The 25,612-nt window shown below is 34.8% G+C and overlaps 1 protein-coding gene across 2 annotated transcripts in view; it reads left to right on the top strand.

Moving 5' to 3' along the window:
* The window catches only part of CNTN5 (contactin 5), a 1,277,333-nt gene that overhangs the window by 897,583 nt on the left and 354,138 nt on the right, over positions 1-25,612 (top strand). For both annotated transcript variants that reach the window (XM_038568215.1, XM_038568216.1), the window contains one exon: positions 15,649-15,852. In XM_038568215.1, the coding sequence (XP_038424143.1) occupies positions 15,649-15,852 (204 nt within the window). The remainder of the gene's footprint in view (positions 1-15,648; positions 15,853-25,612) is intronic.

Here is a 25,612-nt window from a genome sequence, read left to right as displayed (position 1 = left end):
AAGATTAATTGACCATAGAGTTGTGGGTCCATTGTGATGCCTCCAGCTTTGGTTTTATTTTCAAAATTGCTTTGGCTACTTGGGATCTTTTATGGTTCCATACAAATTTTAGGATTGTTTGTTCTACTTGTGTGAAAAAATGCTGTTAGTATTTTTTAAAGATATTTATTTATTTATTTATGACATGAAGAGAAAGAGAGAGAGAGAGAGCGCGCTCAAGCAGGGAGGAAGGGCAGAGGGAGAAACAGACGGCCTGCTGAGCAGGGAGCCTGATACAGGACTCAATCCCAGGACCCTGGGTTCATGACCTGAGCCAAAAGCACACACTTCACTAACTGAGCCACCCAGATGTCCTACTGTTGATATTTTTATAGGGATTGCTTTAAATGTGTAGATACACATTTTAACAATATGTGTTCTTACAATCCATGAGTGTAGGATGTTTTTCATTTCTTTGTGTCCTCTTCAATTTCTTTCATAAGTATTTCCTAGGTTTCATAGTACAGATCTTTCAACTCTTTGGTTAGGTTTATTCTTAGGCATCTTATGGTTTTTGGTGTAGTTGTAAATGGGATTGATCCCTTGATTTCTTTCTGCTGCTTCATTATTGGTGTATAGAAATGCAATAGGTTTCTGTACATGAGTTTGTATCCTGTGACTTTACTGAATTCATGTATCAGTTCTAGCAGTTTTTGGTAGACTCTTTGGGGTTTTCTGCATAGAGCATCATATCATCTGAAAATACTGAAAGCTTAACTTCTTCCTTGTCAATTTGGATGCCTTTTATATCTTTCTGTTATCTGATTGCTGGGGCTAGGACATCCAGTATGATGCTAAATAACAGTGGTGAGAGTGGATATTCCTCTCTTGTTCTCGATCATAGAGGAGAAGCTCACAGTTTGTCCCCATGGAGGATGATATTAGCTGTGAATTTTTCACCACTGACCTTTATTTTGTTGAGGAATATTCCCTTTAAACTTACTTTGTTGAGGGTTTTAATCATGAGTGGATGTTGTACTTTGTCAAATGCTTTCTCTGCATCTATTGAGAGGGTCATATAGTTCTTATCCTTTCTTGATTAATGTGGAATATCATATTGATGAACTTGCGAATATTGAACCACCTTTACAACTCACAAATAAGTCTCACTTTATCATGGCAAATTATTTTTTAACGTACTGTTGGATTTGGTTTGATAGTATTTTATTGAAGATATTTATTGAATTCCATTTAAGTAATTTGTGTGCAGCCACACATTTCTTCAGGGGATCCCTAGAAATCAGACTCTCTTATTTTTATCTTTTACAGTAAATTCCTAAATCACATTAAAATTGGCAGATCTCCCATGACAGACAGGACAGAGATCCATCATTCAAGGAAAACTAGGAAAGGTTTCATAGAGTTTGGGAGAAGTACTATGGTAACACAAGGATGGCTGCAACAATCTCACATGACAGTGCCAATGTGTTGGAGCAGGTAGGAACAAATGGTGCTGCAGGGACAGTTGGCCTAAGACCACTGATGTTTCCTAAGAGGAATTTTCTAATATGCTTGGTAAGCAGATCACTTGCAACAGATGTAAATGGAGTAGGGTACCACTTCTGCAAGTTCCTGGGCAGGGTCTACAAATCTCATGTGATAAAAGGTTACTGAATTATGATTTTGCAAAGACAATCCCATGACCAAGATCCAGGGAAATTTTACCACCAGTGAAATTCTTAGGCCAAAAATAAATAGTTACACATACAAAAACTACACATTGTGAATTAAAATGGTGTCATATTAGGGTTTATGAAAGAGCCAGACCAGAAAAGATTTTCAAACATAATATTCTCATCCTTCTCTTCAAACAAAAATTAAGATGTTCCATCACCTCTCCAGCTGCCTTGCATTTCTCCAAGTCCTTCTCAGAGTTTTTCTTGAAAATCTTCTCCAGAGCACTGGGTGGCTCAGTGGTTGAGCATCTGCGTTTGGTTCAGGTTGTGATCCCAGGGCCTGGAATTGAGTCCCGCATCAGGCTCCCCAGAGGAAGCCTGCTTCTCCCTCTGCCTATGTCTCTGCCTCTCTTCTACTGTGTCTTTCATGAATGAATAAATAGAATCTTAAAAAAAGAAAGAAAATCTTTTCATTCTCCTGTATTTTCTTTAACCAATAGAACTCTTCTCACCCTTTCTCATCCAGCTCTGTGATGATATAAACAAGAATATGCTGAATCTCAGGAATGATGGCATATTCCACGTTACACAGCTATTGGTTATCTTAATAGGTTCATCCAAAGTAACAAAGGAAGTCTGAAGGGAAGCTAGTTCCACCAGGAATTCCACTGCTTTAACATAATTCCTGTTTAATTTATCCAATTGTTCCCCACTTCTGGCTAACCCAGTCAGTTCATAACTATCAGTTCTTTCATGGTAATGTTCAAACACTGGGAAAGTAACACCTGCTATATTATCTTTCTTAGCTAGAATCCTCACTGGAGCTTTATTTACATTTTGGGTAACTGTGGTGTTGAAGTTTCCTGCTGTGAACTTGACCTCAGTAAGTGAAAAGGCAGCTTTTCTCATCATTTCACCCATCAGCATTCTAGTCTTGATTATCTTCTTTAGGATCTGTTGAAATTGAAGAGCTACGGAATCAGATTTTTTCTTGAGGAGGCTTCAACCTGTCTGTACTCCTTTTAATAGGCTTTCATGATGGTTTCATGCACGAGGGAAAAATTTTAATTTGGTCTTTGACCTAACATTCAGCCCGGGAAATGTGGCTGCAACCATCTCCAGCCACAGGGTCCTCCTCTATGCTGTCAGCTGGTTGTCAAGATTATAGTATTTTTATTTTAGCTATTATAGTTCCTCCTAATCCTATGATTTTGGAAAATATCACTGAGTCTATTACCAGAATTATTAATTAACCAACAAAGTAAAACAGGTTTAGAAGGGAAAAAGTATTATAGAGCCCACACTTGTGGAAAATGTAATCCATGTTAAACAAAGAAGTCTGAACAAGTGGTGTGTTAATAAGTAAATCCCTTCTATATCCAGGAACTAGAACTGTTATAGTTTAAGGTGGTAGGGCACTGACTGACCAAAGAATAGCCACTTTAGAAAACTGGTAAACTTTTGGACAAATAAGTAAATCAGAAAAGGGAAAATATGGAAAAGGAATTAAATAAGGGATAACCAATATATTTTTCCCATTCAAATTTTTTATGTCCAAAGCATATGCACACCATCTATCTCTGAATATCTAACATTTGTAGCTAACATGTATATTAGGCTCATAATGATAACAATTAATTTTTGTCTTTCAAAGATTTTATTTACTTATCCATGAGAGACACAGAGAGAGAGAGAGAGAGAGAGAGAGAGAGAGAGGCAGAGACACAGGCAGAGGGAGGAGCAGGCTCCATGCCGGGAGCCTGATGTGGGACTCGATCCCAGGACTCCAGGATGATGCCCTGGGCTGAAGGCAGGCGCTAAACCGCTGAGCCACCCAGGGATCCCCAATTAATTATTTTAATGATATTAATTTTTAAAAGGCATATTCATTTCTTAAAATGTGTTCTTTGATTCTTCAAAACTCCCTGTTACTCAAACTGGACTTTAAAAAAATATATTTTATTTCTTTATTCATGAGAGACACAGAGAGAGGCAGAGACATAGGCAGAGGGAGAAGCAGGCTTCATGCAGAGATCCCGATGTGGGTCTCGATCCTGGGACTCCAGGACCACGCCCTGGGCCAAAGCGGTGTCCACGCCGCTGAGCCACCCAGGTGTCCCAAAACTGGACCTTATCATAACATCTAGTTCACAAGTAGACTTTGATGATAATTTGAAGAGATTAACTACTCTAAGGCTAATATTATATAAATATATACAAATATGTTTATGAAACTCAAAAACCACCTTGATTATTGCAGAAAATCTCTTAAAGAATTAAAAAGACCATAAATTTTAAGTACTTCTTATACCATTTATATTAGTATAAATCATACCAACATTCCTATTTTTTCAAAGAAATCCACTAAAAAATGTCTAGCCAGAAGTTTCATGCTACATGAATGCACGCAAATAGAAATTTGAAGATTTATTACAGTGATTATATGTCAACAGAGATAAATATGTATTACATGATTAGGATTATTTTTTTCTCAAACAGGTGAGCCATAGAGACAAGCCTCCAGAGCAGAAAATAAACCATTTCAATGCCTTTTGATAGACAATATCCACTATTTCTATATGGTGCAAGAGAATGTGACAAATAAACTACCTTCATTAAAGATTTGCATGAAGGATTAATGAGCATTAGTTAAGCCATAGAAGCACAACGAAGGCTTATGAAAAATTACATTGAGCATAAGAGGTTTAGTGGGAAAGAATCTTATAATAGTTTATCTTACTTGAAGATTCTCTACTGTACCTATATGATAAATGTAACTCAAAAACAACCAAAGTTCCACATTTAACATGCAAAATTTTGGCAAATCACAACTCTAGAGCGGGTTTTGTCCTCTGTGATTTGCCTACTAGAAAGGGAGTAAATTATAAAACTCATATTTGTTTCTGTTAGTATTTATCCTGCAATAAGTCTTCAAATTTGCACCATAAAATTTGCATAGCATGAAGTTAAAAGAAGTAAAGATATCTTAAAAATTCTCCATCAATAAAAAGTATTGAGTGTTTTGAATACCTATGAATTTTCTTTTGCTTTCAATACATAGACTAAATTAAAATTTATTTTAGTTGTATACAAATGACAAATAACTTTTGGATAGAAGATAACATTTCACTATTCAACACAGAAAAATGAGAAAACTTTTTTAATTTTTTTTAAAATCAAGGTTGCCATTTTTCTCCCTTTGGACTGTTACCCAAGATTAATGCTCTCTGCTCATCAGGCACTGCCATCTTGTGGACTCCTGTTAATTCTAGAAAATTCTGGTTAATATAAAAACCATAATGTATGGGACTTTGGGGAGGCTAAATATTTGGAAGATTCTGTAAATCCTAATGTTAGATGAGATCAGGAATAAATACCCATATTTGTAATCATGTAATGATACTGCTTTTACCCCATGGACATCTGCCTTTAAGGCACATTCTGATGCTATTTTATAGCAGATTTCTTTATTTTTTAAATAAATTTATTTTTTATTGGTGTTCAATTTACCAACATACAGAATAACACCCAGTGCTCATCCCGTCAAGTGCCCCCCTCAGTGCCCGTCACCCATTCACCCCCACCCCCTGCCCTCCTCCCCTTCCACCACCCCTAGTTCGTTTCCCAGAGTTAGGAGTCTTTATGTTCTGTCTCCCTTTCTGATATTTCCCACACATTTCTTCTCCCTTCCCTTATATTCCCTTTCACTATTATTTATATTCCCCAAATGAATGAGAACATATAATGTTTGTCCTTCTCCGATTGACTTATTTCACTCAGCATAATCCCCTCCAGTTCCATCCACGTTGAAGCAAATGGTGAGTATTTGTCATTTCTAATGGCTGAGTAATATTCCATTGTATACATAAACCACATCTTCTTTATCCATTCATCTTTCGATGGACACCGAGGCTCCTTCCACAGTTTGGCTATTGGGGCCATTGCTGCTATAAACATTGGGGTGCAGCAGATTTCTATGCTAGCAAGACACATCCCTACCATTTCACATAGTTAAGACTTCTGTTGCTCTCTGACAGTTTAATCAGATTGTGACTAAATGATTAATAGAAATATCCAGAAACCTGCTTTTATCTGGTGAGTGGAATTTAGACACTGCTCTGATTAGTTATTACAAAGCATCAAAGTTTCAATTGGAAAAATCAGGCCCCATATCATATATAACTCAACCTAATACGTACCTGAAACCCCTATTAATGAGGTTTTCTTTTTTTCAAATAAAACTTTCTACTCAATAAGAATTTTTGGCCAAGTTTTGATTTCTGTACCTTAGTTTCCCCATCATAAGTTGAGTTACCTATCCTCATAAGGATTACATAAATTAACATATACATAGAACACACAGTGCCTGCTACATAGTAAGTGCTATACAAGCTATGCTTGTAGGTGTAAATGCTATAGGTGCCAACCCAGATCTCCTCTACCTGGTTCATGTGCCTATCTGTCAGCTGCCACATCTCCAGAGAATTTCCCTTATCTATGTAATTGTGCTCCTTACCCTCCTGGCACCTCATCTGTCCCAGCTAGCAGCCAATGCCCAACTGATGTGGGAGAGGAGGATACAAAAGGCTGAATCTCTTTACCTTCCACTGCCACACTCACAAATTCTGCAGTTAAATGTGTGTTCCAGAGTGACAAGTGGGATTAGTGTGAAACTAATCTCTGGCAGGAACCACATCCTTGCTTAGCTTCTTTTTTTCCCCCCTTCTTACTGTTTCCTGCCTTTAAATCCCTTCTCCTGGGAACACCTCATCAATAAATCATATTCAAAGAATGTCCTTCTGAGATTCCTTTTCTACAAAACTGACCTTCACTATTGTTTCTATTACTATTAAGCGATCTAAGGTTCTGATTTAATGATAAATGAATTTAAATTACCTTGGTTATGCCTCATAACCAAGGATGGCTCATGAAGTCTTCCTGTAATTCTCCATGCATGTCTTTTCTTTAAGGTAAACCTTTCATACTTTTGATAAGCGCATCAAGGTGATCTTCCCTAACAAAATTCTAGAGTATGTATATCTTGTTGATTAAGAGCTGTGATCACTGGGCTTTGACAATGAATTGTGGGAAGTCCAGAGTAAGTGCTTTTTAATGCAAAGTTCCAAGCCTAAGGTGAACTCCTGCCACTCACTAGCACAGTGATGAGTAAATGCTGGTCCCTGACCTGATGGAGTTTACAATTCAATAAAAATAATTTAAAAACCCCTTAGCAAAGCAAGAGATTTTGGTTGCCTTTTGAAAAGAGTTAGCAATGACCTTTATATGTAGACAGTGGGCTCTTGGGATTTAAAAACAAAAAGTCCTCTCTTGCGGGAAGCATTCCACACAGAAAGTAAAAATAGCTTACTATCACTAAGGTGGTATAATCACTTGAACTCTATGACTTGGAATTCACTTATTCAGATTCATGTGAGTCATGGATCATGAGAATACCAGTTTACTACTGTTTCTATTGTAAATATTCTTTTATTTATCTTTTATTTTGCTAAAGGTGTTTTGAGTCATATGCATATAAAATTTTATTTTGTCTTGGTGATATAATTTTGAAGTAGAACTCTGCTGCTTCTGACTCTAAGATTACAAACTAATGAAAATACATGTCTCAAAAACTTTTCCTGAGAAAAGAGGAATTAGTACTTTGTTTTGTTCAAGCAAAATAATTGAAATTTATCTGGCCTATCTTTGTATGGAAGCAATTTCATTTTTTAAGCATGACAAATGTTCTCTCTTATATTCTTGACAACACTTTTAAAACATCTTGATTCCTAAGGCACTAACCAAGTGTCAGTTAGATAGCTTTATTCTATTGTTGTTATCAGGATCCCTGCCTCTGGCTATGTTTTAAAGGTGCAACTCTTAACACTTGTAGAAATTAAATCAAAAGGTACAAGGTTAAAGGTGAATCTGCATTCTTTCACATCCTGTATTAAACTAGGTCATGTATACTGACCTAACAGCTATTCTTACTGAGTAGTTATGTTGAATACTCTCATATAATCCTCAGTACAACATATAATACAAATTTCGCTATCCCGTTTTATGGATACTGAAACTGAGGTTCAGAAAGATTACACTGTAATAATTTAAGCAGTATGATATAATGATAAGAAATAGGCTTGGAGTGAGTCAGACAAATTTGAATTTTCCCACTGATATGTAATTAGCTGTAGTTTTCTACTGTTTTCTTTACCTGTTTGAGCTTCAGAATTCTTTTAATGAAGATGATTATAACAACAATAATAACCAACTGAATCTAGTTCTGTAGAACTAACCTTTCTTGTGCTAACTCATTTAACCTACAATCTCCTCCATTTTACAGATGAGAAGACTAAGACTTTAGTAAAATTAAATCAGCAGATCACACAGGCATCTCTGAAACTCTGATCTTTGTGATGGCAAAGCCCATGGTCTTATTCACTCATAATTCTGCCTTCTAACAGGGGGTGGGGGTAGGGTGATGGGATTGGAAAACTGTATAAAGTATGTGACTTATAATAAAATCTCAAGTTATTCCTTTCCTGGTCCCACTATATATCTCCATACTATCCTAAGTAGTGTTTTGCATATAATAATTTATCACTACTTAATTGTTGACACTTCCAGTTATCTTTTTTTTTTTTAAATTAATTTATTTATTCATGAGCGATAGAGAGAGAGGGAGAGACACAGGCAGAGGGAGAAGCAGGCTCCATGCAGGGAGCCTGATGTGGGACTCGATCCTGGGTCCCCAGGATCACACCCTGGGCTGCAGGCAGCGCTAAACTGCTGTGCCACCGGGGCTGCCCACTTCCAGTTATCTTGATCTCAGTCCTCATCCTAGATCTAGCAGCCAAAATAATTTTTTATATATGATCCATTTAATAACTTCAGCTGCTGAATCAGCTTCCTCAACAAAGTGTCAGTGAACATGTTCAAGCACAGGAAATATGACTGACTATCATGGAAGCTTTTACCTGATAGAAAGTTGGGCCACCTCAAAATTTAATGCAGCTTCAACTTTTGTCCCATTTACCTGGCAGAATAAATCATATAAACACTTCATAGTTACTTTGCTAACATGACCCTTTCTCTTTTGTTCACAGAGAGTACATTCCAGACTGTTAAAACTGCCTACATTATTTTCCAGGGCCTGTATTTAGCCCTGCTTCAAACACCATTTTTGACTTATATTCTCAAGGCCAAATTGCTTTATATAAAAAAGTCCTAGAGGACGCCTGGGTGGCTCAGCAGTTGGGCGTCTGCCTTAGGCTCAGAGTATAACCCCAGAGTCCTGGGATTGAGTCCTGCATGAGGCTCCTTGTGAGAAGCCTGTTTCTCCCTCTGACTATGTCTCTGCCTCTTTCTCTCTCTGTCTCTCATGAATAAATTAAATAAAATCTTTAAAGATAAAAAGTCTTAGGAAGCTTTGTGACCTTTAAAATTATAAAAGAAAAAAAAAAATTAACTCTTGTTCCTAAAACTTAGAGACTTATAAAAATACGTAGATAGGTATTTTTTATCATGACCATTTATTCATCAAATGTTATTAATTTTTTTAAAGATTTTACTTATTTATTCATGAGAGACACACACACAGAGAGGCAGAGACACAGGCAGAGGAAGAAGCAGACATGTCAGGCATCCTGTTGGGTTCTAACAATATAATGGTGAAAAAAGGAGATTTAGTCTCTGCCCTGCTAAGAGTAATTCATGTGGCAAATAGTAATATTTTCTATCACAATGAAGGCATAAATCAGCAATGTAAAAAAGATATTTCCTATTAATTTCAAGTTGTATCCCTTTATGCTTAGTAGTAGTGGATAATTAATAGGACAATTCTCTACAATTTCCTTCATGCTGTCATTAATTCCAAAAGCCAAAATGTAGCAAGCTCTCTATAAACAAAATCATTGAGGTGCCAATTTTTAAAGCCATATTGTTTTTGCCAGTAACTTACAAAGTTCTCCTATCCAGATATCTTCACATCAATTAATTCATGAAAGAAAGAAAGAAAGAAAGAAAGAAAGAAAGAAAGAAAGAAAGAAAGAAAGAAAGAAAGAAAGAAGGAAGAGGAGTCATAGTGGATGATGGCATTGTAAAAACAAAAATAATTACAAGGCAATTAGTAAAATTGTGTATGACACATACTCTACTAAGAATTATCCAGTAAAAATTAATGGAAAAATACTTTAAACTATAAGTACAAAACAAGTTTTAAAAACTAAAAATTATAATTTTGTAATAAGAATGAATTATAATTATAGTTCTTTGACAGATATAACATTAAATCTCACATTACAGGAATAACTACAAAAGTGTAAGATCGGGGATTTTGGTAAATAGAGCCCATCATTTGGAAAATTTTATCTTAAATCATAAAACTAAATGTATCATAAAAATGAAACTTCTGATTTTTAGGTTTTCCTTTTTATAGTTGACAAGGATAAAATAAATAGGCTCCCTAGGAGAGTTGCTTTATTTAATTGAGTCAGTAAACAACTCAGATGCTATGTCAGTTGTGTTCTTTCCAAATCCTTTGACCCAGAGCTTCTGATGTGTACATACATATTAGGAAGAAGAATGGTTATTTTCTAACTTGTAGTTATATAAAAGAATATTGAAATGAATCATGTGTGATTACACATTGAAACTGTTTTCAAGGACTTTCAGAGTCCAGTATGCAATTTCATTCCCCTTTCTCACACTTTTTTCATTAATGGCACTGCATCTATGACAAATGAGCATTGTTGCTCATATGGGTACTCCCATATGTTTTAATACTCTGTATATGTGGAAATATATCATTTAACTAATTGTCAGAAGAGTAAAGACAAGATAGTCTGTTTTGTGACACTTAATCAGTTACAACAATTGTGTTGAAACTCTGCAAATCATAAAGCCATGAAACCTGGACTTTCAATTAGGACGACAGATAAAGCCCACCTAGAAATTTTCCTAATACCAAAATTTTAAAACTGATAAATAAAATAAAGGCAATTTCAATATGCAGTTAAGCTCCCAAGAAAGAAGTGGAAATCTCCATGTGTCAAAAAGAAATAAGAACTAAAACAGAGGGCTAAAATCCTGGCTAAAATCTACAAATACCGGTAATCCTGAGGATATCTTGGAACCAAGGTGGATTCTTTGTGTCATGGACCCTAAAGTCTAGGAGCTTGAGGATAAACATTCATACTGGAATAGAAGACAAGTCTTTGGGTCTGCTTGACAGGAGAAATTAGAATAACATCTGCACCAAAGCAGGCCTGCAATTGGCTTTGACTTCAGTGAACTAGAATCACTCTCTGACTCAGGGAGAAAAAAAATCTTACATGAGAACCCAAACCCTCAAGCTGTCATAATACTTGAGTTTGTAGACCAAATATATACTGCCACATAGTATCAAAAATGCACTAGTTAAAATAACATAAAAGGCAAACCCAAGTAGATATATCTCAAATGCAACTTTTGGTAGAAGCATCCTTGAGGGAGACTCTCACAAGCTAGGATGCACAAGATATCTGAAAAAGTAGTCATTGTTTATTAAAATATTGAATATTCACTGAAGAATTATATGAAGAACTTCTAAAACATTTTCAGTTGTCTTAAACATATCATTAAAGAGAACCTTTTTAAAAATGGGAAAATCACAATTGATCAAACTAGTATCAATATTCTGAAACGAACAATAATATTAAAATTTTAATAGTTAATAAATTGACTTGAATTAAAATTTTTAAGGGAAAAGCACAGTTTCTATGAAATTAAGTGGTATATGAAACTAAAAACTATGACACCAAATCCAACTATGTTTTACTAGTTTCCTGAATTTTGTAATCCTCAGGTTCTGATATCTTACTAGAAATATAATTAATGCTTATTTTTTAAGATAGTAAAGATAAGTTTGAAAGAGATATTAAATAAATGCAAATAGAGAATGAAACCTTATAGGAGAAAGTAAGTAGCCATATTAAAAGTTTTAACCTAGTTCAATATTTCCATTTTTGGCACAGTGCGATAATTCAATCCAAATTCAGATTGTCAACTTTTCTATTATATAACATTTCTACTTAATCCTTCTTGGAATTATGAAATGCTTTGCTATGCAAAACTGAAAACTATTTTAAAAACTAAATAAACATGTTAATCCACAATGCCCATTTATCTGTAATTTTGAGAAAATGTCAATTTTGTATACTTTCTTCCTTTTGCAAAAATATTTTATAAAACACTGGCTCAATAAGCCCTATAAGTATAACAGAAATAGTATTTCAAGGAATGATAGTTTTAAATTTTTCACTGCTTTCTTTTCCCCCAAATTTCAAGTAATATAAGCCAAAAATTGAGCTAACTCCAGTAAAATTTAATTTAAAACAAATTGCAAAAATATCAGAATATGTGAGTTATGTGTGAACAACAAATGAAACTCTTATTATATGAATTAGAAGAATTCATATTGTTAATGTGAAAAGTCCTTGAATTTAGAGTCTAGTTGAGAAGTGAAAGGACAGAATGAAGTATTTCAAAAATACTCTGGATTTTCTTTGAATAAAGCCACATGGAAACCATTAATATTCTAAGTAAAATATCAACTGGACTAAAGACAATCAAGTGGGTAACTTTAGCTATTAAAAAAGAGTTTTTATTGTAAAACACTTGTTAAAATATCTGAAAGTTTTGATATTGTATATGTGTAGTATACATTAATGCATTATAACTTCAGAATTCTCAAGCATCTGTTACAACTGTATTGTATGCCTTAGAAGTAATAAATATTGGCTAAATCTTGCTTAGAATTAGCATCAAACATTATTGAAATTTTCTATGGAAAACAGACTAATATTTAAACACTGATAATTCCTTCAGTGTTATCTTAGATCCTCTTTGCTGTTTTCCTTATATTTAAGTTAAATACATAGAAAAAGCTCCTCACCTAATAATTTTTGAGGGAAGGAGATAATGGAAATGTTAATTTTCATATTTTATAAGTACTTATTATGTATTAAGTTTTTGGTTAAATTATCTTATTTGAAAACTTATGAGGAAAGTAATACTATTCCCATTTTTTAAAAATTTTTATTTATTTATGATAGTCACAGAGAGAGAGAGAGAGAGAGAGGTGCAGAGACACAGGCAGAGGGAGAAGCAGGCTCCATGCACCGGGAACCCGATGTGGGATTCGATCCTGGGTCTCCAGGATCGCGCCCTGGGCCAAAGGCAGGCGCCAAACCGCTGCGCCACCCAGGGATCCCTACTATTCCCATTTTTTAATGAGAAAACTGAACCTCAAAGAGTTACTTGAATATTTGCTTAATTTAAACCATCTATAAACAGGGGTGTCTGGGTGGCTCATTCTTTTAGACATCTACCTTTGGTTCAGATCATGATCGCAGAACCCTGCGTCAGGCTCCTTGCTCAGCAGGGAGTCTGCTTCTCTATCTACCCTTCCACCTATTTATGCTGGCTTGCAAGCACACATGCTCTGTCCTCAAATAAATAAATAATCTTTAAACCATCTGTAAATAGCCAAGTCAGGACTTGGGCACATTGTCTCTGGAAGTTCTAATCAATTGAACTAAGTGAAGAAAATACACGGGAGGAGAGGAGAATTTAGAAATAGAAGAAATACCCGTTTATCAGTTGTTTGTACAGAATACACCTGCCTAAGATGTTTATGAAATGTTTCTGACTCTTCACAGAAGCTAGTCTATGACACCACCTATCTTAGCCATGTATTCACAAAAATTAATGATTTATCTTTACTGTACATTTTATACTGGTTCAGTTAAGATAAAAAATAGTAATAAATTAGGAAGGTATTCAGAGCTAATTGATCAATGTATAAATTTGAAATTAGTTCCACTGACTTCCAGTATGGATGGGTAAGCTTCAAGTCTCTGCTTAAGTATCCAGGAAGACTGACTAAATGCCAGACTTCCACTGGAAACTATATAGGGCCAGACCAATGAATTTACTTTTAACCACTCATGGTAGGTAGGTAGGAGAAAAGGCTCCTTGGAATCTGCTCTTTCAATGGTAACATATTTAATTCTAACAGTTATTGAGATTTGAATGCTACTGGCCCATATACAATGCCTCTAATTCCTCAATTGCAGTCTGATTTTGATCCCCACTCATTTATAGAAGTTGCCATTCAGTGATATCCCAAAAGCCAATCTTAAGTAACATTTTTCTCTATTTTATTGAGCCTTTTTTCCTTGTTTGATATTATTTAATCTTGTGGATTAAATGGCTAAATCTTGTGGTTAAGCCATTGGCACCTATAACACTGCATTTTCTTTATTCCTTTTGAATCTTTTCAGCAGTTTCTTCTTTCTTACCTTTATTTAGATGTTTGTGCTTCCCAGAGTATCTTCTCACCATATCTGCTCTTCCTAATTTATCTCACCCATTTACTTGGATTCAATTATATCTGACAATTATACTGACAACTCTCAAATTTAACCTTCACCTCAGATTTCCTTTCCTGGACTTTGAACACCTACTTGCCAACTGCTAGAGCTCCTTACGCAGATTTTCTTCACAGACTTCCAACTCAACATGTCCTGAAAATGAACCAATAATCTTTCTCCTTAAATTAGTTTGACTTGGTATATTTCCAATTTATTTTACCATTCTCTTTCCAGTCACTCAAGAAAGACATGAGAGTATTCCTGGACTATTTGTCTCTTTCTTTGACTTACCTCTGGTATATTTCTTGGACCAACATCTTTCTTCTTGTTGTTTTAATGATTCTGATTCAAGACTTCCTCAGCCTTCACTTTTGGTATGTAATATTATCTTATTATCTCTCCTGCAATAAAATCCAACATTTGCAGAATCACCAGAAAATCTACTAATGTATGTATCTATGTCAACCCTTTCTTGAAAAACATCCAGTGGTACCGCATCCCATACAAGATTGAGCACAAGCTCTTTAATATCACATACATACACCATGTTAATCTTTGTTTAGTAGTTTGAATTTACCTCTAGTCTCCAACCTCTTTTCTTACCACTCTCTTCCTTGAAATTTTCACTCCAATAACACAAAACTAGTTATTGTTGTAGTCCATTCATACCATCCAGTCCTTGTGTGAATGAACTTTCTCATTTGTCTCCTCTGACAGCATGCCATCCACTCTTCACCTGGCTAGCTCAAATTAATCTTTTAAGACTTCCAAATTTATAACACCAACACAAATTCCTCTCTTGGTTCCCTTATTCATGTTTGACTGCCTTACCATTTTCTCTAACTGGATACCAGGTGTATACAAAATTGACATTTTCTCAAATTTTACAGATAATTGGGCATTGTGGATTAACATGTTTATTTAGTTTTTAAAATAATTTTCAATTTTGCATAGCAAAGCATTTCATAATTCCAAGAAGGATAAAAAAATAGAACACTGCTTGGTCTATTGGACCCTCAAGCAATACTGGTTGAATAAATGAATAAATGAATGTAGCTTATGTGTCTTTTATCTCAGGAAGTTTTCCCTGATCAACATGATTGCTTAAGTACCCCTCTCTCATGCCTTCTTTGCAATAGAATATATATCTCCATTTCTTTATTCCATATTGATTAATAGGTTTGGGTAAATCTCTCATTAAATTGATCTTTGAGAATAGGAAACTGTTTCTCTCATCTTTTTAGTTTTAGTGCTATCATAGTCCTAATCATCTAATTCACATTCAACACACACTGAAATGAATGGATGAATGAATGGATGGATGGATGGGTGGATGGTTGGATAAATGCTAAGTATCCTTAAGAAATACTTCAGATCCTCCTGTAATCCTTAAGAACAAAAGTCCTTTGAACAAAAAATACTAAATTATATAGGTATCTGGATACATACATACATACATACATACATACAAATATGTATGGCCTTGCAGTAGATCAAACACTTAGTAAAGGAGTTCTTGTTTGAGCTTTAACTGTTAGTAAAATAATCTTATCTTTCAAAAATCAAATTTTGTGTATTTACAGAGATCATCTATAGCTGGGTATTTAACGAGTTCCCTTCCTTTGTGGTGGAGGACAGCCGACGGTTCATTTCCCAGGAGACAGGCAACCTTTATATTTCTAAAGTCCAAACATCAGATGTTGGCAGCTATATTTGTCTGGTGAAAAACACAGTGACAAACGCTCGAGTACTTAGCCCTCCAACACCACTCACTCTACGCAATGATGGTAAGTTGCATGGTCTGGATTAAAATGGTCAGCCACCTCAACTGTGAAAAATAAAGATGCATTTCAAAACACATAAGCCTAATACAAATATTTTTTAATTTTCATATTTAGAAATTTTACACTTTTAGTCTGAATTATGCATACCCAAAATAAAAATTTTGGCATATGAAAGTGATGACCTTTGAATGAGATGTATTAACCATAATGCTATCCTAATGCCAAAGAGAAATGAAGCATCTGAAAAGATGAACTGTAAAAAAGACTACAGTTTTTTTCTTTGCTCTTTAGTGCCTTTATATAACATATGCGTATGAATTGCAAGCACTTTATAGGTTCACTTTTCATTACTTTTTTATTTTGCTACCTTCAATTGAATGTTCGGCTTTTAATACTTCATGGTATAGTTATAATTGTTATTATTACTTTTCCAATAATAGAAGCAGTTGGAACTTTGACTTTTAAGTGCAATTCAGGCAGAAATTATGATTCCATAATTATAGGTATTTCCATCTATCTAAAGTATCTTCAAATTTAAACACCTCATTTGTAGTTCTAGACATTTACAGTTAAGCATTGTATTAAAGGAGTCAAGTGCTGCATTACCAGTTGATATATGATATGTGGCTTGCTCTGTCATGCAATAAAAAATCCATGAAGGCATTATTAAGAAGTGAGCTTGAGAATCCTGATTGATTGTCAAGTTTAAAAAATAATCTATTTCAACATTACTCTTTTATATCCTTAGTTTTAGAATATATGCTGCTGCAGTGGAGGCCCAGAGTTTCATCAAAAGATTTTCGCCTACTACTCATTTTCTCATTTTATGTATTTCACACACACACACACACACACACACACACACACTATCTGGTAGAGAGTACAAATACAATATCCAGGTTAGAGATGAAGAAGCCAATATTGGAGACATGAAGGGACCTGCCAAAGGGCCAAAGATCACATAGCTAGGAAATGGCATGGAGGGATAGCTGGGAAAGAACAGAAGTTAGGAAACCAATTCGGACTAATGAAAATCACCAGCTGAGAGGTAATGAAAGACAGAGTGAAAACAGTGATAATGGCATTGGAGAGCAGGAAATATGCAGGATATTAAATGGGTAGAATTACTAAGATTTAATAATAAATTAAATATGAGGCTCTAGAGTAAGAACACAGTTCATTGAATGTGACAATTCTCTTCAAAAGAAGAGATAACACAGATTGAGGAGTTTGTAAATATGAGGAATTCAGTTTTAATATAATGAGATGAAATATTCTTGGGAAATCCATATGCAGTAGGTATTTAGATATACATGCCTAATATGCATAAAAGAGGGCTAGGGTGGAGAAAGATATTTAAAATTCAGCATTGGGTATTCCCTCACTGTAGTTAAAGCTGTGATTGTGAATATATTGTGTCAACTTCAAGATTATATGAAAATAATCTTTATTGTTCTCTTAACTGTCTACAGGGTAAAAAGAAAAAAGAAATAAATATTATTTTAAAAATTTATTTAGTTAAAAGTTTAGAATTAAGTGATTTTCTATACCTCATTTCCATATGTTTCCAAGCATTTTCTCAACTCCTTAAGAATTTAAAACATCTTTGCCTGAAAATTGTAAAAATTTGCTGACTAGTCAATAAAGAGCTCCATTAAGGTTATTCATTTATGTAATACTAATATATACTTGAATAGTGGCTGAGGTTGACAGTAGCTGTCTTATTTTTATATAATTGACCTAAATATTGCACTGACTGACCATCATGAGAGAAAGTAGCACATGTATAAATCAGAATCCAAAAACAGATACTGGTTTCACTAGTACAGAACCAATTTCACTATTTCAGTGCCCATATTCAACAGTTGTTTGTATTCCTTTTATTATTTCATGGCACAGATATATCACTTAACTTGATCTTTTATCTGCCATGGTCAAACATTTCAAGAATAATTAAAATATTTTTTATTGCTATTTTAGCTCTCTTGCCCCTGTCTTCTATTGCTATCGCTTGGCAAAATCCCAAATCCCAATGAATTCAACTTTGCTCTTAATCTGTGACTACCTTGAGAATCTGAAAGCTGCTAGGAAATTACACCCGTCATTGATTCATGACACTATTGATTCAAACAGGCCTTCGGGAGTGCTTCTCAATCCTACTAAATTTCTGTGGATGGCTAATCTTTAACTCTCCCACAGAATCTTCTCTGCTTTCTTTAAACTGCACTGCTTATCAGCACTTCACAAAAACAAGATGCTATTAAATTAATCTTCCTACTAATAAAATTAAATCCACTTCTCCATCCCTACTATTTAGCCCTCAATCTATTTCAATAGAATTACTATACTGTTCCTCCTCCTATTAGCACCAATTCCTCCACTCTTAGCTGTTTTCTTGGCCTTTACAGAACAATACACTGATTCATATATAACCAGTACTATGCTACCAACAGTATAATAAAAAGGTACGACTAGTAGTACTTTACAGTACTAGTGGTACTATCAAAATAGTACTACCATGAAAACTAATAGTTTTTTCATACTAACTGAATTTACTGATGCAGTTGATATTGTTGACTACTTTTTAAATGGATATTTGCATTTAAAAAATCATTTGAGCAGTACTATATAAAAGGCTTAACAAAGCCAATAAAAAGTAAAATGAACTGTTGTATTAAGGTTAGTATTTAAATTAAAAAGAGACAGCTGGGCAGCCCTGGTGGCTCAGCGGTTTAGCACAGCCTTCAGCCCAGGGTGTGATCCAGGGGACCCGGGATCGAGTCCCACATCGGGCTCCCTGCATGGAGCCTGCTTCTCCCTCTGCCTGGGTCTCTGCCTCTCTCTCTCTGTATCTCTCATGAATAAATAAATAAAATCCTTAAAAAAAAAGAGAGAGAGAGAGACAGCTGAGGGACTCCTGGATGGCTTGGTAGTTGAGCGTCTACCTTTGGCTCAGGGCATGATCCCGGAGTTCCGGGATTGAGTCCCACATCGGGCTCCCTGAATGGAATCTGCTTCTCCCTCTGCCTGTGTCTCTGCCTCTCTCTCTGTGCCACTCATGAGTAAATAAATAAAATCTTAAAAAAAAAAAAGGTGGAAAATATTTTCAAAATTTAAATTATATCATTCAATGACAGTTTCATTTAAGATTTTATGAGTTCAAAAATGCATATTTCTTCTTTCTATGAATTATCTAAGGTTATTGTTTCCTTAGTTGTTATTTGTCTACTGTTTAATTTTTATTATAATAAGACACATATCAAATAAGTGTAGTGGTTTATAAGTGCTGATGGAGGGGAAGAAAACGCACACCACCTTCCCATCAATCCTACTTCTTAGAGCTAACTTTTAAAATTCTTTTTCCTTTCATGAAAAAATATATTTTCTAGCATTAAAAATTGTTTCTTATTTAGGCAATTTTAGACAGTAATTATTGACTCCCTTGTACATATCGGTATATATACATATATATATCTTCTATTCTCCTTTAATTTATATTTGTATAATAGTTTTCCATTGCTTACTTTTAAACTTTGATAATGTATTCAAATCTTTACTGTTCTCTTAACTCCTGAAAAATAATTCTTGACTTCTTATTACATATCACGGAGATATTTTTATCTCTACTTTTTCCTTCAGCCTTCCTACACTACATTTATGTCCTTTTGTCTGCTGCTTTTACTGTTACACTTTTACAAGTGTTCTAAACTTCCCCATAGACTAACTGCAAAAGCTGAAAAGCAAATTTACAAATTATTACTGTATAATTATCATTCAATATCATATTGTTGCAGGTTTTAAAGCTATTTTAGATGTGTACACTGTACTGAATATGTTTTTAATAAATGAAACTGAATATAACAAGGAAAGTAGGCTACTAACATTAATAAGATCTTGAAACACTTTGATGTAGTTTTGCTTTTTTATAAAAATTGAATGTAGTTTGTCTTAAAATTCTAAAACACAATTAATGGTTTTAATAATAGTGTTGAAATATAAACATGAGTCATCAAGAAGGAACTGGTAAATGAAACCATTACTACGGTTAAGAAAGTCCATGAAAGGAGTATGAAATGAAGAGATGTGAGTTTAGGACTAAGACTTGCATAATCCAAACTGCAAAGAGTAAAGAATAAAAATCCTACAAAAGATAATGGAAAGAAGTCAGAGAAGTAATAGGAAAAACAGAAGTTTAGTATCAAGAAATCCAATGGAAATGAGTATTTTTTAAAAGATTTTATTTATTTATTCATGTGAGACACACAGAGAGAGGCAGAGACACAGGCAGAGGGAGAAGCAGGCTCCATGAAGGGAGCCCAACGTGGGACTCAATCCTAGGACCCCAGGATCATGTTCTGGGCTGAAGGCAGATGTATAACCACTGAGCCACCCAGGCACCCCTGGAAATGAATATTTAAACAAGATGTGAGCATACAGCTCAGAATGGTGAACTAAGTGCACGTATTTGTTACCTGTCCCCTTTCTGACACCCTACAAGAAGAAATTCATATCATTAATAAGAATGCTGAAGGAGAGGAAGTATTTCATTAATCAGTGAGACATTTTGTTAGATTTCTGGGAGAATAAGGGAGGATGTGAATTAAAACCTAAATGGAGAAAACTAAAACCTAGAATAAAGTTTAAAGGATCTAACGAAGGGGCTAAGGACCATGTACCTTCTGGAAGCCTAGAGAAGCTTTGAAATCAAAGTTAGTTGTGAAAGGGGGCATAAGCCTGAGCAAAGAGGGATTGAAAATATGTTTGTGAAACAACTGTTTCAGTGAAATATTGGAATCTCACTCCTTCTCTCTACCTACATGCAAAAAAGAGCAAAGGGCAGATATCTTAATAATATAAATGAATTTTTCATGGAAGACTAAAGTACTTAATGTGATGGTAATGCACAATATAAAACCTTCTCATTCTGATATTTGGGTGTCTGCAGCCTGAAAGCCAGTTTGTTTCAGAACTCACATCAAAGCAGAGCTGTCAATACACTTCACCTAGATAACCGCCACCCTTATCTCAGAAGGGAACCAATTCTATAGTCAACCCACACGAACTTCCAAACTTCTCAGACTTAACATCTATATGCAATCTAAGTGAACAGTTTTTATTAAAAATTACTGAACTTACTGGATGGTTATAGAATTCATGCCAGGATAATGTGTGAAAAACAGGAAACTTTTAATATTACCCAAGAAAAGCACAGATTTTTTAATTCAAAACTTTCATATCACTATTTGATCTCTCTTCAAAAAGAAAATAATTGAAAAGTTTATTCATAAAAAGGATATATTCCTGAATGTTTTCCCAAATAGGTGGCATATATTAAACACCTAGTCTGAAAATAAAAATAGAATACAATTGTGGATGAATCCATTTATTGTAGCATGGTCAGCTGCAATTCCTGCTGGGTTTTACAAATCTCTCAGGGCAGAGACAAGCATTGTAATGGATATTTCTGCAAACTTGGCAAACACCTTTGCAGCAGTTTGAATATAAAGCATGTTTAATCTGCTGTGACCATATAGTTAGCTATGAAAATCACTTCAAGAACATTGCATCTTTACATTTCTCTGGAAAAAAAAAAAAGTAGACCTTTCTAAAACTAATTGAAGCTATATACATATGCACATTATTTCCTTTCAAGTACAAACAAAATTTTACTTTATAAAATGTGTTACTGTAGAATGTATTGTCTTAGCTTGGGTTTTGCTAAAGCAAAGCTTGGAACAAAATTTGTTTGTAGGTAGTTAATTGGAATTTATCCCAGAGAGCTGGAATGAAGGATTGGGTGGATTGGAGGCATGAAACAGTATAAAGGGGGGTTGCATTATGGAGATGACTGCTTCTACAGGCCACCGCAGCTTGATCCCACAGGAACAGAACTTTATGAAATGCACTCAGAGAAGTCTGCTTGGTAGACATATCACTGACTTTCCATCTCCCAATCCTTGAAGGTGGCACCATAAGCAGTTAACTCTGCACTTGCACTATGTCTCAAGGGGCAACTCGTTGCTCCTGCATAGACCTGGTTGCAGGGGCAGTTGAGGGAATAAAAAATCTGGCCAAGATTTGAACTGGCATGTAAGAGGTATCTAAAACATAGAAGGTGAAGCTTTAGAAGATCTGAATACATAAGTGACAAGATTAGATTTCCCCCGCTGACAGTGTGAAATTACCCTCACACATTCACAAATGTGTATCCCATACCTACTATATGTTAGATAGTTTGTGAAGTACTAAGGATATAATGCAGAACAAAACAAATAGTTACAACCACCTTCATATAGTTACAAAGGAGGATATTACCCTAAACACTGAATATAACTTGCATCCTAGGATCTGCTTGTTCTCACTGAGTGTCCCATGAGGCCAATCTCACATATCATCTCATTAAACCAAAACAAACAAATCTAGCCTCAAAAGCATTTATAAATAATACCGATTTTTGCTAATGGTTTAGAGGGTAATTAGTGAAGTTATGGCATTTCACATGACACAGTAAAATGTATTGAATGCTCCCCTTTAACCACATCTTTCTTTTGCCAGATTTTCATTCCCACATCTCTCCTTCAAAGCATTCCTACCTCTCCCACAGCACTCTTGTCGGTAGTCTCCCTTCAGGGTCTCACTATCTCCCTTTTAATTATGGCAATTCCATACTTTTATTTCTCCTCTCATCTGTGTTCCCAGCCCAATTTTGAATATTGTTTTTAGCTAATTTTATTTTTGTGTAATCAACATTTATGTTTAATTACTACATGTACGGCATTGTTCTAAAAACTTTACAAGTGTTAAAATGAAAGAATGGAAAATATGTAAAAGCAAATATTAATTTAAAAAAAGAAGTTGAACTAGTTCTACTGATAACATATTAAACACATTTCTAGGGATAAAGAGAATCACCATGTTCCAATAATAGATTTAAATCTTCAAGAAGATATAGCAAAGCATCTTTTTACATTCCACTATGTACAGGACTACTCATACTTCTTCCAGTCCAGATGGGATCTTTTCCTACAAGACTCCCTTCCTTCCTAAGGCAGCATAATCTCAGCCCCATTCCCTAGTGCTATAATAGCTCTCTGGTGGTACAGAGAGGATAGAAGAAGAAAGAAAGAAAGAAAGAAAGAAAGAAAGAAAGAAAGAAAGAAAGAAAGAAAGAAAGAAAGAAAAAGAAAGAAAGAAGAAAGAAAGAAAGAAAGAAAGAGAAAGAAAGAAAGAAAGAAAGAAAGAAAGAAAGAAAGAAAGAAAGAAAGAAAGAAAGAAAGAAAGAAAGAAAGAAATTGGTCCATGGTCCTTTTCCCAACCTCAGAGTTGGAGAGTACAGTAAAGAGAATCATTGAAGAACTAAATTGAAAAAGTGAGTGGGTATAGATTGAAAATGCATGCAGAAATATTGTCCTTTGTTAGAGAATTCATCAGTTGTCACAGTGAGAAGAAAAGTAAAAAGATTGTAGATGCAGGTAACCTATTTGGTAGTGAAAAATCTGATGACACTTTTAATTGAAGTATAATTATTATATAGCATTCTAGGGGGATCCCTGGGTGGTTGAGCAGTTTGGCGCCTGCCTTTGGCCCAGGGCCTGATCCTGGAGTCCCGGGAATGAGTCCTGCGTCAGGCTCCCTGCATGGAGCCTGCTTCTCACTCCTCCTGTGTCTCTGCCTCTCTCTCTCTCTCTCTCTCTCATGAATAAATAAAAAAAAACATATAGCATTCTATGTTTCAGGTTATAATATGATTCAACAATTCTAAACATTTCTCACTGTTCATCAAAATAAGTGTGTTCAATCTTTTTTTTCATCTATTCCTACATTTTCTTTCTTTCTTTTTTAAAAATGAGTCACAGGCAAAGTCATCAGCTGAGACTGATGTGTGGACTTATGTGTGGACAACAGGTTTATTTTTTAAGACAAGAGTTGTGTCAACAAGGAAATTATACACGGCTCCATTAAAGACTTCTGAATAATTCAGATCCTATGAGCAATGGGAGGGTAAAAAAATGAAGACTCCAGTAGGCTGAATAATGGCCTCCAATTCCAATTCCTAGAAACTTTAAATGGTACTTTCATGGTAAAAGAACTTTGCAGATGTGACTAAATTAAGGATCTTATTTTGGAGACATTACCCTTGATTAACCTAGATTCCTCTAGATGTATAGCGCTTGCCCTAAATGTAGTCACCAATGTCCTTGTAAGAGAGACATAGAGGGAGATTTGAATACAGAGGAGGTAAAGGCAGTGTGGTGATGGAAGCAGAGATAGTGATGTGTTTTGAAGATCAGGAAAGGCCAGAAGCTATGCAAAGAATATACCTATAGAAGCTGGAAAAGGCAAAGAAATAGATTTTTTCTAGAATCTCCAGAGGGAAGGTAGTCCTGCTTTCAAGGGAGGCTACCTTTATTTAGGCCAAAGGAAATTTTAATCATCAGGTTTTAAACGTCTTTCTTTCAGAATTTAAGAAAATAAATGTGCTAACTTTAAACTACCAAGTATTTTTTTTTTTTGCAATGACCATAGAAAACTAATACAAAGACCAAACACAAATCTAGAGAAAAGTATTTTTACTTGTCCTGTGGAATATTTGTAGTTCTTGAAGTAGTGTGTGAGAGCTGTCTTGCTCCTGTTTGCCAGAGTTGATTGTGTACCTCTCTTCACTTCTTGGTAGCTTGATATTTTTGTTCAGGATTTTCAATTTATGGATGGTTCCTAGGGGACTTGGAAAGCTTGTGACAAGAACACTCCTACTCATGTATATTTATCTATGTAAAGGAAGCTGAATATATTAAGACTTTATGTCAAATTCTGCAGGAATATAGAAATTTATTTGGATTTTATTAATCTTTTGTTTATTTTGCTATGTGTCTCTTTGGAAAGATTATCATCTTGATATTATACAAATGAACTAAAAACTTCAAGAAATCATTGGATAATTTCTGAATAAAAAGAATATGTATGTAGGGCAGCCTCAGTGGCTCAGCAGTTTAGCGCCCCCTTCAGCCCAGGGCGTGATCCTGGAGACCTGGGATAGAGTCCCATGTCAGGTTCCCTGCGTGGAGCCTGCTTCTCCCTCTGCCTGTGTCCCTGCCTCTCTCTGTTTCTCATGAATAAATAAATAAAGTGTTTAAAAAAAGAATATGTAGTTTGCTCAAATGTCCTTGACAATCAGTCATTTTACAATTCAATTTCTCCTTAAGCAGACTTTTAAAAGCAATTTGAACTTTTACCTATAGAAATAGGACTTTTATCAAGAAAAACAATGTTTATCATTTCATTAACTCTCTTAATATATCTAGACTTTGAAGAAATATATAATAAGTACTGATAAAATTAGTACTTATATGATAAAATTAGATATGTATCTAACTTAGGGTTTTTACTTATTTCCTTGTTATTGTAATTTAGGAAATAGATCTCAAAAGATGTAAACTTTTGATAACTAGTATTGCAACAGTGAATATATCATTCATGATATAAGGAAGGAAGGTGGACTTTGAGTTATTTTTTGTAAGAACGGAAGATATATGTTCAGTTGTGTTAATCTTACATCCTATTGTCAGACTATTCTACAACATCTCCATTGCTACACTATCTTTATTTATTTAATAACCTGAAATCTGGCATTGAGTCCCACCATATCACTCAACATGTTTTCTCACAACTGGTCATCTATATGTTAATCAAATATATTAGTGTTTTCTTAGCCTTTGTCTTTCTTGACCTCTTTGTGGTTTATGTTTAAACCTGAAAATATTTT

The sequence above is a fragment of the Canis lupus genome, chromosome 21 (genome assembly GCF_011100685.1).
Source record: "Canis lupus familiaris isolate Mischka breed German Shepherd chromosome 21, alternate assembly UU_Cfam_GSD_1.0, whole genome shotgun sequence".
NCBI lineage: Eukaryota > Metazoa > Chordata > Mammalia > Carnivora > Canidae > Canis > Canis lupus.
This window is presented reverse-complemented; position numbering and strand designations above follow the sequence as displayed.